The sequence below is a fragment of the Tenrec ecaudatus genome, chromosome 4 (genome assembly GCF_050624435.1).
Source record: "Tenrec ecaudatus isolate mTenEca1 chromosome 4, mTenEca1.hap1, whole genome shotgun sequence".
Lineage (NCBI taxonomy): Eukaryota > Metazoa > Chordata > Mammalia > Afrosoricida > Tenrecidae > Tenrec > Tenrec ecaudatus.
The window spans coordinates 58,365,756-58,390,024 of NC_134533.1; the positions used below are offsets into that span (position 1 = coordinate 58,365,756).

The window sequence follows — 24,269 nt, forward strand, 5'->3', positions numbered from 1 at the left end:
ATGGGGAGCATCATTGTAAGCCGCACACACAGAGCCAGAAGTTGGGCCCTGGATCAATTAGGAGACTACAAGAGTCGCCGAGTTACAGCACAGTTAGGAGTGAGCCATGGCCATGTTCAGTGAGAGTCATTTGCTCATCAATGGCAACAGTTAAGGCATGTACAGAGAATTACCTGTGAAGCATCTAACACTCTAATAGGCACAAAGGTCGCAAATGCGCGCACAGCAAACACAACCTGACCTGATGAAGCCGACAAAGAAAAGGACAGAGAAGGGCTGAGGCCCAGGGTTTATGCCAGCAGAGGTCTGTCTCTCTGTCTGGGGACCACCGGGCCACAGGCCACGCCTTCAATTGGATGCCCTACTGACTCTAGGCTGTAGAAAGGATTAAAAACTTATCAGATGCTCACATCTTTTTTTAAAATAAACATTTTCATTTTTTGGAAGTATTTTAGTATTGAAATCACTGTACGCTTTCCCCAAAAATGTGTTCTCTCCTCCATAACAGTGAGTAGAGATGTTTAGACGCTTATAAATGTTGATGTGAGGATGTCATCTCTTCTCCTGTGCTAATAGCTAAAACATCATTGTGAGCTGTGCTTGTTAACCAAATAGAGATCTTCCACGAGACAAGGAGGCCGACTCCTAATATGGACGTGTACTTGGGCTGGAGCCCACTTATCCTGGTCTCCATCTCCTGCTCCTGACACAAAGGTGCCTTCATTAGTGGAGGGAAGAAAGAGGTCTTTGTGATGATGTCATTCCCAGACCACCCTCCACAGACAATCAAACCGAATTTGAAAGAAGCCTGGTGAAAGAGAGCTCAGAAATAATAGGAGCAGGGGCTTTGGAGGTTATTTAGCCTAATCCCCTAATGTTGGAAATGGGCAGATGATACCAGAAAGGGGAGGAAGCCTGTGTAATGTTACAGTGTTACAGGGCCAATTGGCGGGAGGGGTGAGGGGGGCAGGGGGCTACAAGGAGGAGCAACAGCACACCTACAGATGCACTGTGGCCATGAAGAGGCACGAAGGAGATGCTGTGGGACCACAGAGCAGCAAGCGTCTCACCAAACCACCAAGCTTGCCACCAAGCCAGTTTCAAGTCCTGGTGCGCCCAAGTATTACAGAGTAGAACCACTCACTTGCTTGGCTACAATCTATGGCCGAAGGTCAACAAACCTTCCTTCCACAATGCTCCTGGGTGGTTTTCCACCACTAACATCTAGGTTAGCAGTCAAAGGCACACGTTTGCATCACCAAACATCACACTCATTGCCGTCCGGCCAAGGCTGACCCAGAGTGAGCCTAGAAAACGAGGTAGAACCGCCCCCATGAGTTTCTGAGATGGTAGGTAACTCTTTCCGGCAGTAGACAGCTCAGCCTTTCTTCCACCAAGCAGCTGGTGGTTTTGAACTGCTGACCTGTGGCTCACAGCATAACCAATGCATAACCACTATACCACCAGAGTTCCTCTTTGCTTGACCCAGGAGGGTAACATTTGAAACATCAAGGAAGAAGACAAAAGAGCATATGAGGCCTGATTGAAAACACTGCTATTTAGAAGGCAGGCTCAGCCGAGTCTCGTGAGAAGCTGATGCTTGTACCTAACATTTTACCAGAACACAATTGCTCCCATCCGTTTACGTACTGCCTGTAGCTGCGTGTGCGCTACGGGGGCACGCTTGAAGGTCTGCCCTGCAGACCCCGGGGCACACAACCTTGAGCGCTTCCTGTCTGGCCCTTGTGAAGAGGTTCAGACTTGAAACCCTGTCGGGAGGAGCAGGTGAGATTGCCGAGGGGAGTGGGGGAGCAAAGACGGTGGGGTCAGAACCTCAGGAAACACTCTGGGGGGGAAAGGAATAAGCCACACCATAGAGGACATCACAAAGCCACCAGTCAGAGGCACGGGAGGGCTGGGGATTTTCCCCAGAAGCACTGCCCGGCCAGTGAGAACCAGAAGGCTCATTATTCTGTCCTAAGAAAATCAAACCGACACACTGCAATCGAGTCACACTGACTCATAGTGACCCTCTGGGGCAGGGCCTTGGTCTTTCTCCTTTGGAGCGGCTGGGGGTTTCGAACTGCTGACCTTGCGGATCGCAGCCAACGGGAAACCACTACAGCACCCAAACTCCTTAGGGTGAGCATAGAATTCCTAAAGCTCTCACTGGGCACTTCACGAACTAGAGAAGATGCAGAACTCTGGGGGATAATAAGCAGTAGCTGACCTAATTCAGGGTGCCTTTAGGCACCAGACCCAAGTCAAGATGGCTTTCCTTTGGAACAAATCTTGAGGACACGTCTGTCGGAACAAGGATAAAAAAGTGGGCAGGTAGACTCTGAAAGGTGGGTCTAAGAACCTGCCCAGGGGGGCTATTCTATCCAAAAACTGGGAGTCTATAATGGCTAGTGGGGCCCTGAAAGAAAGCCCTGGTCACCAATCCAGCAAACTCACCAAGCGCAGGTCAACTCAGACCAATCCCACTGCCCTCTTCAGCTGGACTCACAGACCGGCCCTAAGCAGCCGCCCTGGCTGAAGCCAGGAGGGAAGGCCCCTTCAGAAGAGGTGCTCTCCAGACCACCAGCTGACTTGACCTCCATTAGCTACGGGGCGGGATTGACAAAGTGGGGATTTCACATTTAAGTACACAGGGGATAAAAATAAGATCACGCACTCAATTTCAAAAGCCCAATTGAGTGTATGAAAGATAGGCAAGGGGTGGTGGTGGTTCTGGCTTAGTAGCAACAAATTAAAAAATATCTTTGAGTAAACTGATAGCCAGCTCAACAATAGATGACAGTGGGATGGGGCCGGCACCGTGCAGCAAAGCCACCTTGGCCGCACTAATAGGATGTCCTATGAGCACGGTCACAGCCCTGGCCGGTCTGGGCTGCCTGGATGAGACTGCCGATGCACATGCACTAGGCTGACCTGGAGAAGGCCTGCTGGTCATCTTCTACCTCCCCCTCCCCCCTAGGATGCACCGGCTCCCTGTTCTCCATCCCATGGCAGTTCGTCCCTCCATAGGGCCTCCCTCAGATCTGTGGGATGTACCAGCGGGAGAATGGGGGCAAAGAGCGAGGAACATGTAGAGTGTTTCTTCCAGCACTCTCCCTGCCCACGGCTGGTGGTGGCTGGGGCCTCTGTACTGCAGCCCCTCTGGGCAGGCCTCGTCCAGAGCACTAGTTCTCAGCGTGTCCCTTCAGGGCGAGGGCTGCAATCGCTTGCCCCTATTGCTAGCCCCCAGATGCGCCAGCACCCCTATAAATAGTCCCTTCAGGAAAGTATTTTCAGAATCCCAGCTAAGTAACGGGATGGTGGCTTGGTGAGAGGCAGTCTTCCGGGAACTCAACTTCTCAACGTCTGCAAGCTCCAAGAACAGAACACAGATTGATGCCTCTGCTTTCTGAAAGCTCATTTATGCTGCTTCGCTTATACGAAAGACATGTACTAGAACCCGCTTTCACTACCCAATGAAAGCTTTTTTTTACACAAAACAAAAGCAAAAAAGCACGCCTGGCATTCAGTTTTGCAGTGAGCGTGTCACCCTCAAACTCTTCCCCTAGGAACTTTACTGAGCAGCTCAGAATCAAGCCGCCAGAACTTGAACTGCTTATGAACTACATGTTAGTGTACTCCTATGTTTTATGTATTATTTGGTAGGTTATTTGGGGGGTTAGGGAGCACTAAAATACTTTAGTGGGATTCCTTCTTTACGGAATGCCATTTTGGCTTACAACAGGTGCCATGGGAATGCTCTACTTTCAGACAGTGGGCAAAACCTTAGTAAGGTCACAGCAAGACCACCTTTGGGTGAATAGGAGGTACATTTTACTAGAAACGTGATAAAGATGGTGTGAGCTTTCCTGGAAAGTCACGATTTTCCATCATCCTGAGTGCCCTAGTTTGGGGCTAAATGAGCCCATGTCATAATGAGGTAGCAGAGTTAGATGGGCCGTCCAGAAGGGATATTTCCAAGTCAGGATTTCATGATCAAGTAGACACTGTTTGACCAAATAACGAAACACCTCACTGCCATGGAGTCGATTCTGACTCACAGCGACCTTAGAGGGCAGGGTAGAACTGCCCTTGTGAGGCTCCAAGATTAACTCTTTTTTTTTAAATCATTTTATTAGGGGCCCATACAACTCATCACAATCCATACATACATCAATTGTGTAAAGCACATCTGTACATTCATTGCCCTCATCATTCTCAAAACATTTGCTCTCCACTTAAGCCCCTGGCATCAGGTCCTCATTTTTCCCCCTCCCTCCCCATTCCCCCCTCCCTCATGAGCCCTTGATAATTTATAAATTATTATTGTGTGATATCTTTCCCTGCCCGACATCTCCCTTCACCCACTTTTCTGTTGTCCGGCCCCCTGGGAGGAGGTCACATGTAGATCCTTGTAATCAGTTCCCTCTTTCCACTCACTCTCCCTCCACCCTCCCAGTATTGCCACTCACACCACTGGTCCTGAAGGGATCATCCAACTTGGATTCCCTGTGTTTCCAGTTCCTATCTGTACCAGTGTACATCCGCTGGTCTAGCCAGACTTGCAAGGTAGAATTCAGATCATGACAGTGGCGGGGAGGGGGGGGAGGAAGCATTTAGAAACTAGAGGAAAGTTGTATTTTTCATTGATGCTACATCGCACCTTGACTGGCTCGTCTCCTCCCCTAGACCCCTATGCAAGGGGATCGCCAGTGGCTGACAAATGGGCTTTGGGTCTCCACTCTGCACTTCCCCCTTCATTCACTATGGTAAGATTTTTTTGTTCTGATGATGCCTTATACCTGATCCCTTTGACACCTCGTGATCGCACAGGCTGGTGTGCTTCTTCCACATGGGCTTTGTTGCTTCTGAGCTAGATGGTCGCTTGTTTACCTTCAAGCCTTGAAGACCCCAGATGCTATATCTTTTGATAGCCAGGCACCATCAGCTTTCTTCACCACATTTGCTTATTCACCCACTTTGTCTCCAGCAGTTGTGTCGGGAAGGTGAGCATCATAGAATGCCAATTTAATAGAAGAAAGTATTCTTGCATTGAGAGAGTACTTGAGTGGAAGCCCAAAGTCCTTCTGCTACCTTAATACTAAACCTATAAGTATAGGCACATAGATCTATTTCCCCATCCTCATATATAAATATATTTGCATATGTACATGTCTTTACCTAGACCTCTATAAATGCCCTTTGTCTCCCAGCTCTTTCCTCTATTTCCCTTGACTTTCCTCCTGTCCCACTATCATGCTCAGTCCCCACCTGGGTTTCAGCAATTCCTCTTGGTTACATTATCCTTGAACATGCCCAACCAGGCCTCTCACACCCACCTCACACCTATTTGGATCACTTGTTGTTCCCTTGTCCCTGGGTTTGTTAACACAACTTCCTTTCCCCTCACCTCCCTCTATCCCATGTCCCCCCAAACTGTCGGTCCCGTTGTTTTCTCCTCCAGATTGTTCATCCAGCCTGTCTTATTTAGACAGACCTGCAGAGATAATAACATGCACAAAAACAAGACAGAGCAAAACCAAGCAACAACGACAAACCACTGCCAAAAATAAAATAAAACACGAGAAAGAAAAGCTTGTAGTTTGTTCAAGGATAGTTTGTTGGAAGACTAACTCTTAATAGGAGTAGAACGCCCCCCTCTTCCTCCCCAGGTGCAGGCTCCTGATTTCAAACTGCTGACCTTGAGATCACAGCCCAACTCCACCATGGCCAGGCCACCAGGCCTGCCTGGTACACTTCTAGTCAGGGGGGGAGGGGTGGGGGATGGGCTCCAGGGGAATGAGGGATATACACTACTCAGGCAATGTTTTACCAACATGACCAAATTAGGGGAAGCATTTGGGAGGACCTACTAGTATTTTGCTATTTCTCACTTCAATCTAGAGAGCAGAAATCTCGGTCCTTGGGTCAAACTGAACTGTCTGACGCTGCCGAACGCATTTTACATCTCAGCACTGCAGCTTTCAAATGGTTTGTCCATCCCAAACCCGGTGCCCAAACCTCGCAGCGGCGTATTAGTACTTTTATCAAAGCAACTTTTAGGCCTAGTTCTTGAGACTGGTCACCTCATTTTCCAAACCCCCAAAAACCGAATGAAAAGTCTGCCCACAGGACAAAACACTGTGCGCTCAAACTGACCTGGGGGTGAAAATGTGACCTCCATTCACCCCGGTGGGGGGGAAAAAAAAAACGAAATCGGTTTTTGCAATTGCCTTTTAACCCAGAGTGCTACAATCTGTTTGAACCAGGATCCCGACCCCCTCCTTAGGATGAGTTTATTATTTATTACACTGAGGTAGTGTTAGAGCAGCCAGCAAGTCACTCACTCATTGATTCAGGACACATTTATGTTATGTTTATGGGGCTACAACTGAGCCTTGGGGCGGGACCTAGGCCGGTTTAAGAATGACCAGATTCCAAAGACCTAGGACGAATGCGCGGGGGGGAGGTGGCAGCGCCCCCAAAGTTGAAGCAGAAACTTAGGGCGCGGGGAGGGCGGAGTCCGGAGGCCTAGGGGAGGACGCGCCTTTGGGCAGGGGCTCCGCCGGGCTCGGCCCCGCGCCTCGCCCAAGGCCACCGCCCCCAGGGCGCTGGGGCCCCGCGGCTGCGGCTGCGGCTCCGGCTCGGGCGCCCGGCCAGGCCCAGGCAAGCGGCGGCCCGGCGGCCGAGGGCGGGGCCACGGGCGGACACTGCGGCCCGCCGGACGCGAGCACCGCCCGGCCCGGCTGGGCGCGCCCCCGCGCCGCGTTCCCGCGCCGCGCGCCCCCCATGCCCCCGGCGCCGGGCACCCGCGGAGCTCTCCGCCGCGACCCGGGCGCTCGGGCCCCGGGGCCCCCGCCCCGCCCCGCCCCGCCGGCCTGCGGGCCCGGCCGCACTCACCCTCCTTGGCTTTCTTTCTCCGAGCCAGGGTGCCCCCGAGTTTCCCCAAGAAGGAGTCATCTTTCTTCCTGGACGGGGGCGACTTGGGAGTGGGGGACTTGGGGGCCGAGGGCGACTTCTGCGGGGAGGTGGCCATGGCAGCAGCGGCGCGAGCAGTGGCCGCCGGGCGCGGACGCGGACGCGGAGCAGGCGCTGGGCGGACGCGGCGGGACTGAGGCTGCGGCTTTCCAAACGGAAGCGGAATTATTCCAAGCATTCGAGGCAGCTCGCTCGCCGTTCCCGTCCCTCTCTCCCTCCCTCGCGCCGCCCTCCGCCCCGGGAAGGAGCTGCGCGCTCGGGCCGCAGAGGAAGCCCGACTCTTCCTCTTGCCGGACTTGCGGCCCTAACTCTGCTCCTAGATGTGTGACCCTGCTGGGGCGGCGGACTTGAACCGCCGAGGCCCGTGGCCGCCGCTCCTGCACCCAGCACCCATCCTGGCACCACCCCGAGGGCTCCGAGATTGACTTGCAAAACAGCTACGGGCTGCTTTTGCTCCCAGGGTCTGTGCCCCAGCTTCGGGGAGCTCCCTCTCTGCCTGTGCGGTTCTTAGTTAGGCCCATAGAGTGAGCGAGACCCACAAAGAAACACTTGCAGGGAACCCAAACTGAGAAGCCTCTGGCCCCACCAAACCGGGCACACATCATACTGCTGCGGCAAGTTATCACGCAGGCACAACTTGGTTTCCTGTCTCTCGAGCCTCCGCATTCCCGCTCCCTCCAAGATCTGACAAGTCACCCAGATTTATAATAAAAGTAATTTAAAAACCCTTCCTCCAGAGGGATGAACAAAAGAAACCACGGGGCGGGGGGAGAGGCGGCGGTCATGAAAATTAAAATAATTTCTTATTTATCAAGGGCTCACGAGGGTGGGAGAAGAAGCAGGGGGAAAGGGGAGCTGAGACCCAGGGCTCAGAGAGAAAGTAAATGTCTAGGAAAGATTGATGGCAACATAGGGCACAGACACGGTTGGTACAATTGATGTATGGCAGTGGTCTCAGCGGGCCTAACCCCTCGGCCCTTGACTACAGTTCCTCACGGGGTGGTGACCCCCCAAACCGTAACATGATTTTCGCTGCGACTTCACAACTGTAATTTTGCTACTGTTAGGAATTGGGCGACTCCCGTGAAAGGGTCATTCGACCCCCCAAAGGGGTCGAGACCCACAGGTTGAGAACCGCTGATGCATAGATTGTTATAAGAGTTGTAAGAGCCCCAATAAAATGATCTTTTAATTAAAAATAAAACTAACTGCTATCATGTCGATGCCAACTCATCGTGATCCCCGAGAACAGGCAGAACTGCCCCTGTGGGTTTCCGAGACGAGGAAACCTCTTCTTTCTTCTGTGGAAGGCCTCGTGGTTTCCAACGACATGCCGACCTTGCAGTAACAGCCCAACAGGCAACCACCGTGTCACGGGGCTCGTGTGGCTTGTCCAGAGGCCCCCAAATGTTGGTGGAAACATCCGTGGGAAGAGTAACCATGGGCTTTTATAAGACTCCTACCTTCCCCGCCCCGCCCCGCCCACCATCCCTGCCCTTAGCTGCCCCCAATCCTGAGTTATTTTACCCAAGTTTAGGTCATGCGAACCTCCGTGTTTCAAGATCTGGGTGGACATTTTACAAACAAACGTGCCACTGTGCTTGCCCTCCTCCAACAGCCTCAATCGAGAAGGACAGCGGACAGACCGTTGTGACGGGTTGGGCATTTGACTGATGAATCAGGCCCCATCATGGGGACTGTTCAACCAGCGTGGAACGCAATCTGGGGATCCCTCAACCAAACAGGAATGGAAATTCCACTGGATTCAGCAACACTTCTGCGGGCGAGATGCCTGGTAAGAGCCATCTCACAAGCAGACATAGACAGGCCCATGTTCAATTCCAGCCCTGTTCACAATAACAAGAAGTTGGAAGCAACCCAAAAGTAGCAGAGTAGATAGGGAAACTTTGGTATGGACACACAGTGGAATATTAGACAGCTCTGAAAAGCATAGAAGAAACCACAAGGCGCCTCACAACATGGATAGCCCTGGAGAACATCATGTGGGTGAAGCAAAAGACAAAAATGATATGACATCACTACTAGAAGGACAGAGCCTGGCATCTGTTCTCAGATCATACAGTCATTTAACTTGGTCTCCCAAGCAGTGTGGTGCGGTGCTGTGGCTGTCTACTGCTTGCGAACTATTTTTCACTCCCTTATTTGGACATTTTCAGAGACAGGGCTTTCTACTCTCATAAAGAATTGCCATCTCCGGATCCCACAGGAGTGGGTCTAACCAGCCCAATGGGGTGACTGTGAATCAGCATCAACTTGATGGCAATGAGTTTAGATTATTTTTATTTGTACATTTAAGAAACCAGTTCTTCAGAGGAGGTCCTACTTCACTTGTCCATTTAGCAAGAAATGGGAAAGGTCAAGTAGTGTCCCACTTAAGTGTCCCCCCAACTTAATAGACACTCCTATAACGCTGTTATTAAATGATTGAAATACACCATTGGACTTAAAGCTGAAACACCTTGGGGTGGGCGGAAGCAGATGACTGCTATCCCTATGTCCTGGACTTTGAAGCCATGCACTCTGGGTCAAAATCTTGCTTCCAGGGTGCTCAAGATCAGATGACTTAAGACCTGTGTAGGTTTTATGCGACACATATTAGTTCTGCGGGCATAGTTTTGCCTTAGTGAATGAATGTTACAGAAATTTTTGTCTGGTGTCTAACCCCATTAGTTTCTTATTTTATTTTTAAAATCATTTTATTGGAGGCTCATACAACTCTTATCACAATCCATACATACATCCATTGTGTCAAGCACATTTGTACATATGTCGCCATCATCATTCGCAAAACATTTTCTTTCTACTGGAGCCCTTGGTATCAGCTTCTCATTTTCCCCTCCCTCCCTCATGAACCCTTGATAATGTATACATTATTATTTTTTGCATATCATATACTGACTGATGTCTCCCTTTATGCACTTTTCTGTTGTGTGTATCCCTGGGAGGGGGTTAAGTATAGATCATTTTGATTGGTCCTCCCTCTCTCCCCCCACCTTCCCCTGCCCCTCCTGGAATTGCTACTCTCATTGTTGGTCCTGAGGGGTTTATCTGTCCTGGATTCCCTGTTTCCAGTTCCTATCTGTACCAGTATACAAACTATGGTCTAGCCGGATTTGTAAGATAGAATTGGGTTCATGATAGGAGGAGGAAGCATTAAAGAACTAGAAGAAAGTTGTATGTTTCATCGGTGCTATACTACACCCTAACTGGCTCTGTTTCTTCCTTGTGACCCTTCTGTAAGGGGATGTCCAATTGTGTACAGATGGGCTTTGGGTCTCTACTCCACACTCCCATTCACTAACATTGATGCAATTGTTTGTTTTGATGCCTGATACCTGCCCCAATCGACACCTCATGATCACACAGGCTGCTGTACTTCTTCCATGCGGGCTTTGTTGCTTCTCAGTTAGATGGCTGCTTGCTTATCTTCCAGCCTTTAAGACCCCAGACACTATATCTTTTGATTGTTGGACACCATCAGCTTTCTTTACCACATTTGCTTATGCACCCGCTTTGTCTTCAGCGATCATGTAGAGAAGGTGAGCATCATGTAATGCCAGGTTATTAGAACAAAGTGTTCTTGCATTCAGGGAGTACTTGAGTAGTGACCCAATGTCCGTCTGCTACCTTGATACTTAATATATAAATGTATGGACATAGATCTATTGCCCTATCATTATATATAAATATAGTTACATGTATACATATATTTAGACCTCTATAAATATCCTTTGCCTCCTAGTTCTTTCCTCTATTTCCTTTTACTTTCCTCTTGTCCCATTATCATGTTCGACCTTCATTCGGGTTTCAGTAATTCCTCTCGGTTTCATTGCCCTTGATCAAGCCCTACTGGGCATCCTACAGCCTCCTTGGCCTTGATTTTAGATCACTTGTTGTTCCCTGTTAGGGGAGCCAACCCCTAACAAATCATTATGGGTACAGTAGGCACAATTGTACGGCAATAATAAGTAAAGACTATAGTAAAGTCATAGAGAATAAGAGAGATAGGAGAGAGTAAAATAAAAAAGTCAGACACATTTTATGGTAGCATGCTCACCTTAGCTCCTCTTGGTGGTACAGAGCAGGAGAGAGTGATTTATTACTAACCAAGACTTATATGTCTTTTTGGGGTGTGCAAGCCCCCTAATTACAGGTAAAGACATACATCATAGGAAGGGGTTGTACTATAGATAATACAGTAATGAGAGGGGGATGATCTAGGGGTATACACGCAATAGGAAGGGGAGGGATTGGGGGCACACATGTGACAACATGGGGGGATCCTAGATTCAGGACAGCAGCCTAACTTTGGATGTCACTGAGCAGTTTTGGCCTGTTCTCTGACTCTCCATGGAAACAATTATTAGTAGGGTGTGAACCCCTCCTACAGTGGACCAGACTGATGGCTGACTGCCTTCAGGGAGGCTGTCTCTAAGCATCTGACCTCCCACCATGTGCTGGCAAACAGCCTCTAATGTTTGGCATACCTTTGGGGCAGACAAAGGTGGGGAAAAGTCTTTTTATCCCGCAGTTCCCTTGTTCTTGGGTTTGTTAACACCCACTTCCTTTCCTGCACCTCCCCCTCTCCTGTGTCTCCAGGGATCTATGGGTCTCTTTGACCTTTAGGAGTGTTTTCTGGTCCAGTCTGATGGGCTGCCATGCCCTGGCCCCAAAGTCTATTTTTGGTATTCCCTGGGGACTTCTTTGCTTTTTCTCCCCTTGCTGCTCTGTTGCATGCCCTTAGCATTTCACCCCAGTGCTGTGAGGTCAGATCGGGCACAATTCTCACACTGTACCTCCAGTGTTTTCCCCTGTAGGGACATGGATCAGTGAAGGACATCGTGTCCTATGATCCTATGGTCTTCTCTGTGCTTTGGCTGCTCTGAGCAGGAATATCATCCTCAGGACTTGGCACACCAGGATGTGTTCCACTCTCTCCTTCCATCTTCATTTGTTCCTGTGTGCTCTGATCAGATCTGGCCCTCTCCGTGAGCTATAGCTTCAGTGCTGTCCTCTGAAGCGAATTCTTCTCGGGGAAAGGTGAGGGTGTCGATGTAGTTAGGATTGGGGCTGGCCCCGCAGACCTCTCTATTGGTTTCTTGCTTCATGCGGGTATGTTGCATTCACGTCTTGGTGCACCGGGTTGAAGTCCTCCATTGGTTTCTTTCTTTCTTTTTTCAAATTGTTTTTATTAGGGGCTCATACAACTCTTATCACAATCCATACATCCATCCATTGTGTAAACCACATCTGTACATTCACTGCCCTCATCATTCTCAAAACATCCGCTCTCCACCCAAGCCCCTGGCATCTGCTCCTCATTTTCCCCGCCCTCCCCGCTCACCCTTCCCTCATGAACCCTTGATAATTTATAAATTATTATTTTGTCATATCTTGCCCTGTCCAACATCTCCCTTTACCCACTTTTCTGTTGTCCGTCCCCCAGGGAGGAGGTTATATGTAGATCCTTGTAACCAGTTCCTCCTTTCCAACCCTCCCCTCCTCCACCCTACTGGTATCACCACTCACACCACTGGCCCTGAAGGGATTCTCCACTGGTTTCTTAAGCAGTGTTCAGCCACTGAAGTTTTTGACTTGTGTAAGTGAATGTTCCATGTATTTTAGTCTCTTAAGGTTATATGCTTATACATATTTTAATATTTTACACACTAATATTTTAAATTCTATGCCATTTTTTGATTAAGTATATTATTAATAGAATCACCAAATATCCCATGTATGCTATTCATATTATTTTTCAAGAACCTGATAGTGCTGCCTCTCAAGTAAACAAGGGATATATATAAATGTTAGATATATGTAAATGGATTTTAATCTCCCACTTAATTGTAAGCCCTAATCTAAGAAAATTTGTTCTTATGATGTGTCCCTGCTTGATATTTTCCCTTGAGAAATGATCATTAAAGATGTGTGTGCTAGGGAAAAAAAATCTTACCATAGTGAATGAAGGGGGAAGTGCAGAGTGGAGACCCAAAGCCAATTTGTCAGCCACTGGAGATCCCCTTGCGGAAGGGTCTAGGGGAGGAGATGAGTCAGTCAGGGTGCGATGTAGCACCGATGAAGAATACAGCTTTCCTCCAGTTCCTAAATGCTTCCTCCCCTCCAACTATCATGATCCAAATTCTACCTTGCAAGTCTGGATAGAGCAGAGGATGTACACTGCTGCAGATAGGAGCTGGAGGCACAGGGAATCCAGGGCGGATGATACTTTCAGGACCAGGGGTGTGAGTGGCAATACTGGGAGGGTAGAGGGAGAGTGGGTTGGAAAGAGGGAACCGATTACAAGGATCTACATGTGACCTCCTCCCTGGGGGAAGGACAACAGAAAAGGGGGTGAAGAGAAACGTCAGACAGGGCAAGATATGGCAAAATAGTAATTTATAAACTATCAAGGGTTCATGAGGGAGGGGACGGAGGGAGGGAGGGGAAAAAAGAGGACCTGATGCAAAGGGCTTAAGGGGAGAGCAAATGTTTTGAAAATGATGAGGGTAAAGAATGTACAGATGTGCTTTACACAATTGATGTATGTATGGATTGTGATAAGAGTTGTATGAGTCCCTAATAAAATTTTTTTTAAAAAGATGTGTGTGCTAGATAAAAGAGTGGCAGAGAAATCAGATGGTGACCAACTATCAGAAAGACTAGCTTCTGGGGCCTAAAAAACTCTTCCTAAACAAGCAGCCACCCAAGTGAAGTCCCTGATCAATCCACGTGGCCGAAGCAGGACAGCCCGCGGAATCCACGGATCTCACATGGTAAAGCCCAGGATCAGAGGAGGAGATGGAGTCAGAGGTTAACTTCTGAAGCCCCGGTTCGCAGCAGACCAAGGATAACACAGGAAGCCCTTCCTCCACGTGCAGAGTTCCAGCGAGGATGAAGTCTCTTGACTGGCCTCGCTGCGGCCGCCTGGCCCACAGACGTGGATTTGACAGCGGGCGGCTGCAGACGCAGTGTGGGGCAGCTTTAGCGTCTCACCACTTGTTTTCCCCTTGGACCCGCTTTTCACTTGTCCTAATTTTCATTGCTTTCTTCTCTCTTTTGGAATGATAGTGTTCTGTGCTTTATTTCATTGTTGTTGCTCGTCTCATTGTTATTCTGTTTCCTCTTTCTCATCTTCTGCGATTTTCTTATATGACGCCCAGGATGGGTAACCCATAGCGACAGCACCTAGATCACTGGTTCCTTCGGATTACGGCAAGGGAAGTTGAGAAACTAGCAGCATGGATGCAGGCAGGAAGGAAATGTTCCACAATGGATCGTGGTAAAGACTGCACAACTTTTTGATACATTTGAAACCACCGATTTATATGATATGTAAGTTATATGCCAATCAAGTGATGCAAAGCCCATGGAGGGGGGCAATTGCAGCACCTAATGTAACTGAGGAGCCCTCGTGGCAGTGGTCAGGTAAACATTGGACTGCTACCTGCAAGGTGGGCGATTCAAGCCCATCAGCTTCTCCCAGGCAGAGAGAGGAGGCTCCTGTAACACTTCGCAGAGTTGGAACCCACACCCATGGCGGTGGACATGAAAATAAGGATGAGTGGACAAGTTGGAGGGGGAAAGAAAAGGAGTCAGCTTGCGAAGCTCTGTGATCTGAGGGATGGAGAACTGTGGAGACACCTTGAGTCTCTTCCCAGCCTCCGCCTTCGGCGCTCGGAGGGCCAGCAGTGCTCCTTCCCAGGTGATGTCCCTAAAGCCTTTTAATAACGCACCCCCCCTGCTGGGCTAACAGAAAACTGACAGGTTGCAATTCCTGACTGGAACTAAAAATTCCACAAACAAGATGGTCGACAGGTTCTCAGCAGAGCATATGTTCATTCTATGCTTGCTGGGAGTCGTGATTTCGCCTTTCATTGGAAATGGTATCTGAGCAGGTGCTTATCTAACAGAAATGTTATGAGATCAACAGAATTTTGACTTAGAGGCTGGGGAAGATGAAGACAGTTTCCCCTTGGCCCCAGCTTCTCCCTCACCCCCACCGCCCCTGAACACATGTTCCTGAGGTGGTGAGAGGCCAAACTCAAACTGTGCTTTCAGTTTAGCCTCAGTCATTGTTGTTTGGCATATTGAATACCTGTAGGATGTCGCCCAAATCTTGACCTCAGCCCTGGAAGCACTGACTAGGGAATCGTGAGACCTAGATGAGCCAGAGCTGTCTGATCTCAAAAACCCACTTCCATCAAGGCACTTTCTTCTTTTTAAAAATCATTTTATTGGGGGGCTCGTACAATTCTTCTCAGAATCCATACATCCATCCATTGTGTCAAGCACATATGTACATTTGTTGCCATCATCATTCTCAAAACATTTGCCTTCTACTTGAGCCCTTCGTATTGGCTGCTCATTTTCCCCCTCCCTCCCCACTCCACCCTACTTCATGAACCCTTCACGATTCATAAATTATTATTTTGTCATATGTTACACTGTTCGACGTCTCCCGCCTTCTTGTCTGCTGTCCATCCCCCAGGAAGGAGGCTATACGTAGATTCTTGTAATCAGTTCCCCCTTTCTACCCCCATTCCCTCCACCCTCCAGGCATCACCACTCTCACCACTGGTCCTGAAAGAGTCATCTGTCCTGGATTCCCTGTGTTTCCAGTTGCTATCTGTACCAATGTACATCCTCTGGTCTAGCTGGATTTGTAAGGTTGAATTGGGATCATGATAGTGGGGGGTAGGAAGCATTTGAGAACGAGAGGAAAGTTATATGTTTCATCGTTGCTACCCTGCACCCTGACTGGCTCATCTCCTCCCTGCGACCCTTCAGTAAGTGGGTGTCCAGTTGACTACCGATGGGTTTTGAGCATCAAGTCACTTTCAACCCAGAACTGGGTCAAACTGCCCCTGTGAGTTTCCTGCCCCTGTGAATCTTTGGAAACCCACAGGGAATTGTCATGAGTCAGCCATGACTCCAAGGCAGAGAGCGTAAAGTTTGAAAAACCTGATCAAGACAGAATTGAAAACAAATGAAAAGTCCTGACTGTTAAATGCTGATGAGAAACAGCAGCAAAACAAGCCACGATGAAGGCAAGGCTGAGGATGTTGTGCACGTTGGCCAAGAAGAGCACGACCGGGGCCCCAGCTCAGCAGCATCTTGGAGCAGAGGAGGGCAAAGAGGAAGTGTTTGTGAGGTGTTGGACTTTACATCAAGGCAGGGAGGGCTCTCAGGGTGTGGTGTTGGTCTAGGATCCGCTAAGGATGCTAGCAGAACAGAGGGCAGGTGCCAAAGGGTCTTGTAGAGAAAGCCATCTTCAGGTTGCGATCTGCTTCAAAGCTGAGGAAACCCATTGGTGCAGTAGTCGAGCAGCTTAGCTGCTAACTGCAAGCCTGTAGTTCGAACTACCAATGATTCAAGGAGCCTTGGAAATCCCATGGGGCAGTTCTTCTCCAGACGTACAGGAATCAACTTGACAGCGATGATTCTTATTTTATTATTTTGATTGAAAGGTTTGTGTATGTTGCGTTCATCACAATAGGATCTTGAAGAGGAGCCGTTCTTGAAAAGAATGATAGCGTTGTTTGCAATTTTTATCTAACAGGGGCAAGAGTTTGGGGAACAGTAAAGTCACGTCGATGAAAACAATGTATGAGTACCGTCCTTTTCCTGCAGATAATAACTTCTATGAGGGTGAATCGCTTCCTGGTATCCAATTATATTAGAGACAGAAGTACTTTCTGTCTCTAATATAATTCCACATCTTTCTTGGATGGCCAGCGGGGAATGGCTAGTGGATTTTAAGTCAGTGCTACATGAAGTATATGAAAATCAGTGTTGATCCACCAATGTGATTGATGTAAGTATAAAAGCTGAGAGTGTTTAAAAAATGGTCATAGAGATTTGACAATGCAAAATAATGTCCCTTTAATCACATGTGTTTTTAAAAAGTCAGTGCTTATATCTTAAATGACTTTTCATTTTCTAGGAATTTCCTTTTTACTTTATTTGACAACACTAGGGGTCTGTGGTGGACTGGCCCTTCTCCATCCTGCATTTGAGCTCACTGTTCTAAATTGCTTACCATTGATATGTTCTTTTTGGATATGATTGATGCTCTTATTATCCTTCTGTGGATCGGCAGATCTGCTTTACGTTCACATGATTAAATGAGATCATATATGTGAAAACGCCTTGTCCAGGGCCTGCTGCTGGCCTCGGCTGGTTCTAAATCATGTCTCGGCACAGACACACACACAGGGTCCTCTGAGTAAATGTGGAGAAGAACCTGCAGGGGCGTCCTCTGGTCTCAACTGGGATTTATAATGAGGCCCCACTCAATAGCCGCTCCTCTCAGGCCTGGGGACCCGTCTCATCTTACCCAAGGATTAGATTATCAAGACAGAGCACCCAATAAATCTCTGCCACCAGTCTGAGATGTTCACCTGCCTGGCACGATCGCTGATGACAATGGGTGCACAGGCAAATGTGGTGAAGAAAGATGATGTTGCCCAGCTACCAAAAGATATAGCACCTGAAGTCGCTGAAGACAATGGGTGCACAAGCAAATGTGGTGAAGAAAGCTGATAGTGCCCAGCTACCAAAAGACACAGTACCTGAAGTCTTAAAGACCTGAAGATAAACAAGCAGCCATCTAGCTGAGGGACAACAAAACCCACATGGAAGAAGCACACTGGCCTGTCCTGACTAGATCACTGAGGACAAAGTGTGTGCATAAGCAAAAGTTGCAAACAAAGCTGATGGTGCCCGGCTATCAAAGGATACAGCATCAGGGGTCTTAAAGGCTTGAAGACAATCAAGCGGCCATCTAGCTAAGAAACAACAAAGCCGACAAGGAAGAAGCACACCAGCCTACCCCAACGTGAACACTGAAGACAAAGCGGGTGCATGGGCAAGTGTGAAGAAAGCTGATGGTGCCCAGTTGTCAAAATATATAGAATCTGGGGTCCCATGCCTGAAAGATAAACAAGGGGCCATCCAACTGAAAAACAACAAAGCTCACATGGAAAATGCACACCAGCCTGTGAGATGACAAGGCATAGAGGGGATCAGGTATCAAAGACCAAAAAAAATCATAGCATTGTGAATGATGGGGAATACAGAGTGGGGACCCAGGGCCCATCTGGGGGAAATTGGACATCCCCTTGCAGAAGGGCTGTGGGGAGATGAAAAACCAGTCAGTGCAGTGTAGTAACGATGAGTTATACAATTTTCCTCTGGTTCTTCAATGCTTCCTCCCCACCCCACTATCATGATCCCAATTCTATCTTACATAACCGGCTGGACCGGGAGATGTACACTGGCATGGATAGGAACTGGAAATGCGGGGAATCCAGGACAGAACAGCCCCTCAGGAACAGTGGTGAGAGTGGTGATATCGGGAAGATGAAAGGAGTGCGAGGGAGATGACAAGGTCTACATGTAACCTCCTCCTTGGAGGAAGGACAGTGGAGAACTGGGTGAGGAAGATGTCGGATGGTGTAAGATATGATAAAACAATAATTATTTATAAATTATCAAGGGTTCAGGGGGAGGAGGGAACGGGGAGGGAGTTTCAGGAAAATGAGGAGCTGATGCCAGGGCTCAAATAGAAAGCAGGTGTTTTGAGAATGATGATGGCAACATATGTACAGATGTGCTGGACACAAGTAATGCATGTACAGATTGTAAAAAGAGTTGTATGAACCCCTAATGAAATGATTTATAAATAGATAAACAAATAAATAAATCTCTGCCACCATGCAACTCCGCTGCATCTCTAGATCAGGGTCTCCTTCCACTAGGCCCAGATGCCGTGCTGCACTGGTAGAGAAGACACAGCGTCCAGTCCGGCTCCTCAGGAGCTGAGTGACCTTGCTGGGCTTCCTTCAGCACCATCTGCAGAATGAAGCCAAGGCAGGAGCTAGTGAGGCTGATGTCACATTTACCTTAAGACCAACTCTTCCAATTTTACATTTATCTTCACTGAAGATGAGTGCACGTGTGCACCAAGATATGTGCCCTGGGACATGAACATGCATGCTCAACCTTCTGGTGAGCCACTGAGTCCATCAGCCATTTGCGCAACTGGGGGGTCCCGCTCTAACCTGAGTAACACATCGGACTCCTGGAATCTCATCTCTTGAATGTCCACAGTACTAGAATTCCCAATTCTTAGCCGGGATATGGTCCCTCTGAATGAATCTTATCTTTCCTATCACAGGACAGAACTCTGGCCAATAGGATGTGGGCAAAGGTGTCAGGTGGCAGCCTCCAGGAACCTTCCTAGAAAGGCAGATGGGAAGTGTCTTCTCATGCTGTCAGACTGCATCATAGAGGCCGCCCGCCCGCCCACAGAAGACACAGGAAAAGAGGAAGGAAACGCAAAAAGCCTCTGCTGGGTTCACTGGAGAGCTAGCCTAACTGACAGCGCCAGGAAGCAGCGGGAACTCCAGAGACGGGGACCACCAGTTGGGACCACTTGGTCCCTAGGGTGAACCACCCAGTTTCTGAAGAGGCAGCTGAGGAACTGAGAAGTGAAGCAGGGCATTGCCAATGTCGCAAGGCTCAAGGGACAACATCCAGGCGCCACTGAGCTGGAGGAAAGGGGGGAGGGCCATGCACCCTGTGCTGCTTTGGTTTGGGACTTCAAAAGTCTCACCACGCTAGGAAACAGAAAACAAAGATGGTTTCCATTTAAAAAGAATCACGACGGAGACATATGGTAACTAGCAGGCCCTCAACAACATCCACGAGTATTAAAGGTATGTAGGAGATGGAAAATGATCCCAGATGGAAGCAGGATAAAAAGGGAGGCGGGAAGAGGAGAGAAGAGGTCAAGAGAAAAGAATATGAACTCTGTAAACGCACTAATGAGGCCCTACAGGCCATTACGCAAACACCCAGAGCAAAAGCACTCACTGGGGAGTGAGGAAGCTGAATGGCGGTTTTCAGGTGCGGGCGCTGTCCGAGAAAAAGTACAAGGAACAGTTACCTTGGGCTTCGATAAGGCAAGGACTCGCGTTGTCGTTTCCAGAGGAGCCACTGAAAGAATCGCAAGCAAACAGCTAGGAGGACCGATCCTGGAGAGGAAATTGGAGTCTGTGTGCTGTAGTCACAGAGATTCACCAATTCTGTCTGGAACTCTCCATCGGTCCTGTGACCTCGCGGCCATCGAGTCGATTCCAACTCATGGAGCCCCAGAGGATAGGATGGAACGACTCCCGCGGGGTTTCCAAGGCTGCCGGTCTTTACAGGAGCAGAAAGCCTCCTCTTTCCCCCTTGGCGCAGTTGGTGGATTCAAACTGCTGACTCTGAGGGGAGCTGCCCATGGCATAACCCATGACGCCCCAAGGGCGCCTTCAGATCTGTCCTGTTATAGGTATCTTTTGCATGGTTGTTTCTTTTGATTTTGCTTTGTTATTTTTGTGTGAGTTGCTGCTGTTTTCCAAGGTGAAAGACCCAGGACAGCAGTAAATGATGCCTCGCAATTCAAATTTACCCAGAACTCACATGGAAAGAGGCTTTCAGTGAGGAAAAGTATCTTTCCTAAATGTGAATACTAGCTAAGGTCACGAGAAGGGTTTTACTAAGGCACCGGATCCCAACCAATAATCTGAGTTCCTTAAATGCGTCCAAGGAGGACGGAAAGAGCCTCCTGGGGACCACGTCCATCACCGAAAGTCAGGTGTGTTCTCACTAGAAAAGGATGCACAGGAGATGAAAAGGCCCGAGGAGGGAGGGTCTTCAGTGAGCTACCTGACCCACTGGGAACTCTGGGCTATTGGCAGTGGCCTCAGAAGGCTGGGCTGCCAGGCCCCGGAGTCCTCTTGCCTGTACAAAGGCAGCCCACATGGGAGGATTGGGTGGGGAACAAGGGCTGCTCTTGGTGGGCAGGCAAGGCTGTTTGTACCAAAGCAGAAGAAAGCTGGAAGACTTCAACTGTGGTTTGGGAGAGAGTGGGTTGAGGGTTGGCATCTTAGGGGCTCACCCACAATGGTGCCACTCCAATGGCCTCTGAACCAACTAGGAGGGAACTGGTCCCAAGTTCTCTGACTACATACCCTTCAGGAGTCTGGTAGTGAATGTAAATATTGGTCAAGGGATTTCCTCCTTTCACCCTAATAGCTGAGGGCCAACTGTAGTGGCCAAGCCCCAGAATCCGCAGCTCCTACTTGAGTGACCATCAGTAAGAAGAAGTCACCAAGGGTGAGCAAAATCAAAAGGGTCAAGAGTAGCCACTTTAGACACAGGCAGGCAAGGGAGGAGACCTGGGTCTCCTCCGTCTTTCTGTTGGAGGGGAGCGCCATGTCAAAGACCGCTGAGAAGATGCCTGAAGTCTGGATTTTCTTCTCCCCTCCCCATCCCTTGGTCAGTGGGATCTGGGCAGCAAGCTCGTCTGTGTTGTTCAGACACCTTCCTCCACACTCCACCTGCAGACTGTGACCGGAGGAGCAAGCATGGCCATGCCCGTCGTTGTTGAGAAAGAGATGAACGCTATCATATCAGGAGTTTTCTTCTCGGGAGGAATATCAGAAGTAGTATTTCTAACAGTGACCTGGAGCCAAGTCACTAGAGTCAGATGGCGTCTTCTGGGAACATTGAAGGGTATGGTCCAGCTAAAGCCACACTGTTTACTCGGTTGTTTTCTGGAAAAAATATGGGAAGTATGAAAATAGAAAGCTTGCAAGCCCACTTGCTTTCAGCCATTAAAATTTGATCTTTAGATGGGTTCAGGCCACGCCTGCCAAGAAAGCTTTGAAAAGAGATGCCCCACCCAGTGCTCTGGAGTACTCAGGAACCAGTGCTTTGTCAGAAGCTGGAAAAAATCTGGGACCATGAAGAAAACTCCTGTGAGCCAAAGCGGTGTACAAGAGGCCGGGCATTTGGCCAGCAGAAGCCAGTTCAGAGAGGGTTCCGGGCTGGAGAGCCAGCTGAGAGCAGAGAGGGCCATTGCTCAGCAAAGTCCATTGCCTAGTTCAGCTCACTGCCTACATCTCCTCCATGGGGACGCCCAGTCGGACCTACTGGAGCAATTGGAAGCACGGTTCTTTTGTTCCCCTGCGATTGAAATTTGAATAGCTTGAGACTCACCATTCCAACAAGGAACCTGCAAGGGAGGGAGGAAGGATGCGCCCCATTTCACAGATGAAGACCTGGAGGCAGGGCTGGGCTGCTCCGGGTCCTCCAGTAAGCAGTGGCGGTGACAGGATCAGAGCCCGGAATCCGTGTCCGTCAGTGGGATTACTGTGAGTTCCTGAGACTGTTTCCAGGAGAGGAAGGCCCACCTTTCTCCTGAGGGGTGGATGGTGGTTTTGAACTGTGGACATTGAGGTTAGCACCCCAAGGTGTGACCACTACTTCATCAGAGCTGAAGCTACACTTTCTTGTTTTGGCTTCACATGAGACCGTGAGTGCCATTTTCTAGGCACCGTTACCGTGGTCCGTACGCCACCCTCCCCCGTGGGTGCAGTCTTCCCAGTTGTCACTGTTTGTTTAGGTGCCACTGGGTTGTTTCCAACTTGAACGATCCTGTGTACAATAGTACAGAACCCTGCGTGGCCCGCGCCAGCCTCCCACCTGTTAGGTTCGGGTCCCTCGTTGCAGGCACCGTGTCCATCCATCTTACTGATGGCCTGCACAAAGCACTGCTCTCAGCTGGTCCCCGGAACAGCTGCTCCTCGTGACCCTGTATTCTTGGTACCTGCCCTGGGGGTGAGGAGGTGGAGAAGGGGGAGGGAGTTGATCACGTGGTGCCAGGCTTCTCAATTTGGGGCAAAAACAAAGCCTGGGAGGGGATCCAGGGCATTGTTTTAAGGGTACTCTAGATAAACAAGATGCATCTTCCTAGATCAGTGGTCCTCTACCTTCCGAGTGCCACGGCCCTTTCACACAGCAACTCATGTTGTGGGGACCCCCAATCATAACATCATGTTCACTGCTACTTCATCACTGCCATTTTGCTACTGTTGTGAATCTGGTGACCCTGTGAAAGGGTCATTTGACCCCCCCAAAGGGGTCGGGACCCACAGGTTGAGAACTGCTGTTCTAGAATGTCATATTTATTGAAAGATATGATGTGAACTGGGGGCGGTTCATTAATTTACCTGTTTGAAATCCATATTTTCATGTTAGCGTGTAGATGAGGGTACACACAAAGTATTGCTACTGGAATTACAATTGACACATGCACTGGGTTATGCCAAACAAAACCCGTTTGCATATGTGTCTGTGATCCATGGACAGCTGCTCCCAGTGAGCCATGTGCCTTAGTCCCCTTAGGAGGGCTTCAAGGAAAAGGACCCAGTCAGAACAGTGGCTTCCAAAGGGATCTGTTGGGCCCATTAAATTCAAGTTTGGTAACTTCAGAGGGTTATGGTGACTGCTTTTTGGAATGCCAAAGGGGTAATCTTGGGAGATTTTCCTAGAGGGACACAGAACCATCCCTGGGGTTTAGTAAAAAGAGTTTTAAGAAGACTGAGAACGACCCTGGTGAGAAAAAGAGAGACGTTGCCCCCAGGAACGTTTCCTGTCACTGTGCAGCGGCTCGTTCTCCTGGGGACAAAGGCTGTCCTGTGGGAAATTAGGAAACTTTCCTCACCCACGCTACCCGCCTGCCCTTACCCCTGCGACTTCCTTGTTCTCAAAACTCAAAAACAAACAAAAACATTTAAATGGGACGTGATTTGAGTCCCTCACAGACACCCACACTGCCACTTGATGTGGTGTAAATCAGCGTGCAGAATTCTTCAGGCGGAGAGTTAGAGAGCGAGAAGTACGGCCCTAAGACCTAGATGGAAGCTATATCAAGAAACAATAGCTTCACATTTTGATACTTTTGTTTAATAAGGTTTCTATAATTTCATAGCCCAATTTCACTTGACTTATCCTCATCTATAGATATAGTATCGAAACTCAAAATACCAGACTCCAAAGTGGCAATTTTGGTTCTGATTTTGGTAAGGATGGGTACTGCCATGTCGGGGGAAGGAGGGTCATAAGAAACCAATCTAAGAAGAGAAGGGAAAAGACAGGGACGCACGTGGTGCCGGTGGGGGCAGGGTTCCAGGGGGAGGCTCACCAGGGTGGTGGACCAGGGCCCTGGAGGCCGGCATGGGATCCATTTCATTCCATTTTAGCGGGACAGCCTCAGGTGAGTTACTCAACCTCTTTGGGTGTCAGTTCTATCTGCCAATGGGGAAGATGTTCTCTTCAGGCTTTCGGGGTTCGCTGGGATAGTTGACTGGGGGAGCCTTTGGCACGGAAAGCGAGCCAAGCTCTGGTCTGTTGTTGTTTGAAAGGTCCAAGAGGCT

General features: G+C 49.1%; 1 protein-coding gene across 1 annotated transcript in view; it reads right to left on the reverse strand.

Moving 5' to 3' along the window:
- The window catches only part of PARVA (parvin alpha), a 166,616-nt gene extending 159,493 nt beyond the window's left edge, over positions 1-7,123 (reverse strand). Inside the window, exon 1 of the mRNA XM_075546050.1 lies at positions 6,901-7,123. Within this exon, the coding sequence (XP_075402165.1) occupies positions 6,901-7,036 (136 nt within the window). The 5' untranslated portion in view covers positions 7,037-7,123. The remainder of the gene's footprint in view (positions 1-6,900) is intronic.
- Between the last annotated feature and the right edge of the window lie 17,146 nt (positions 7,124-24,269).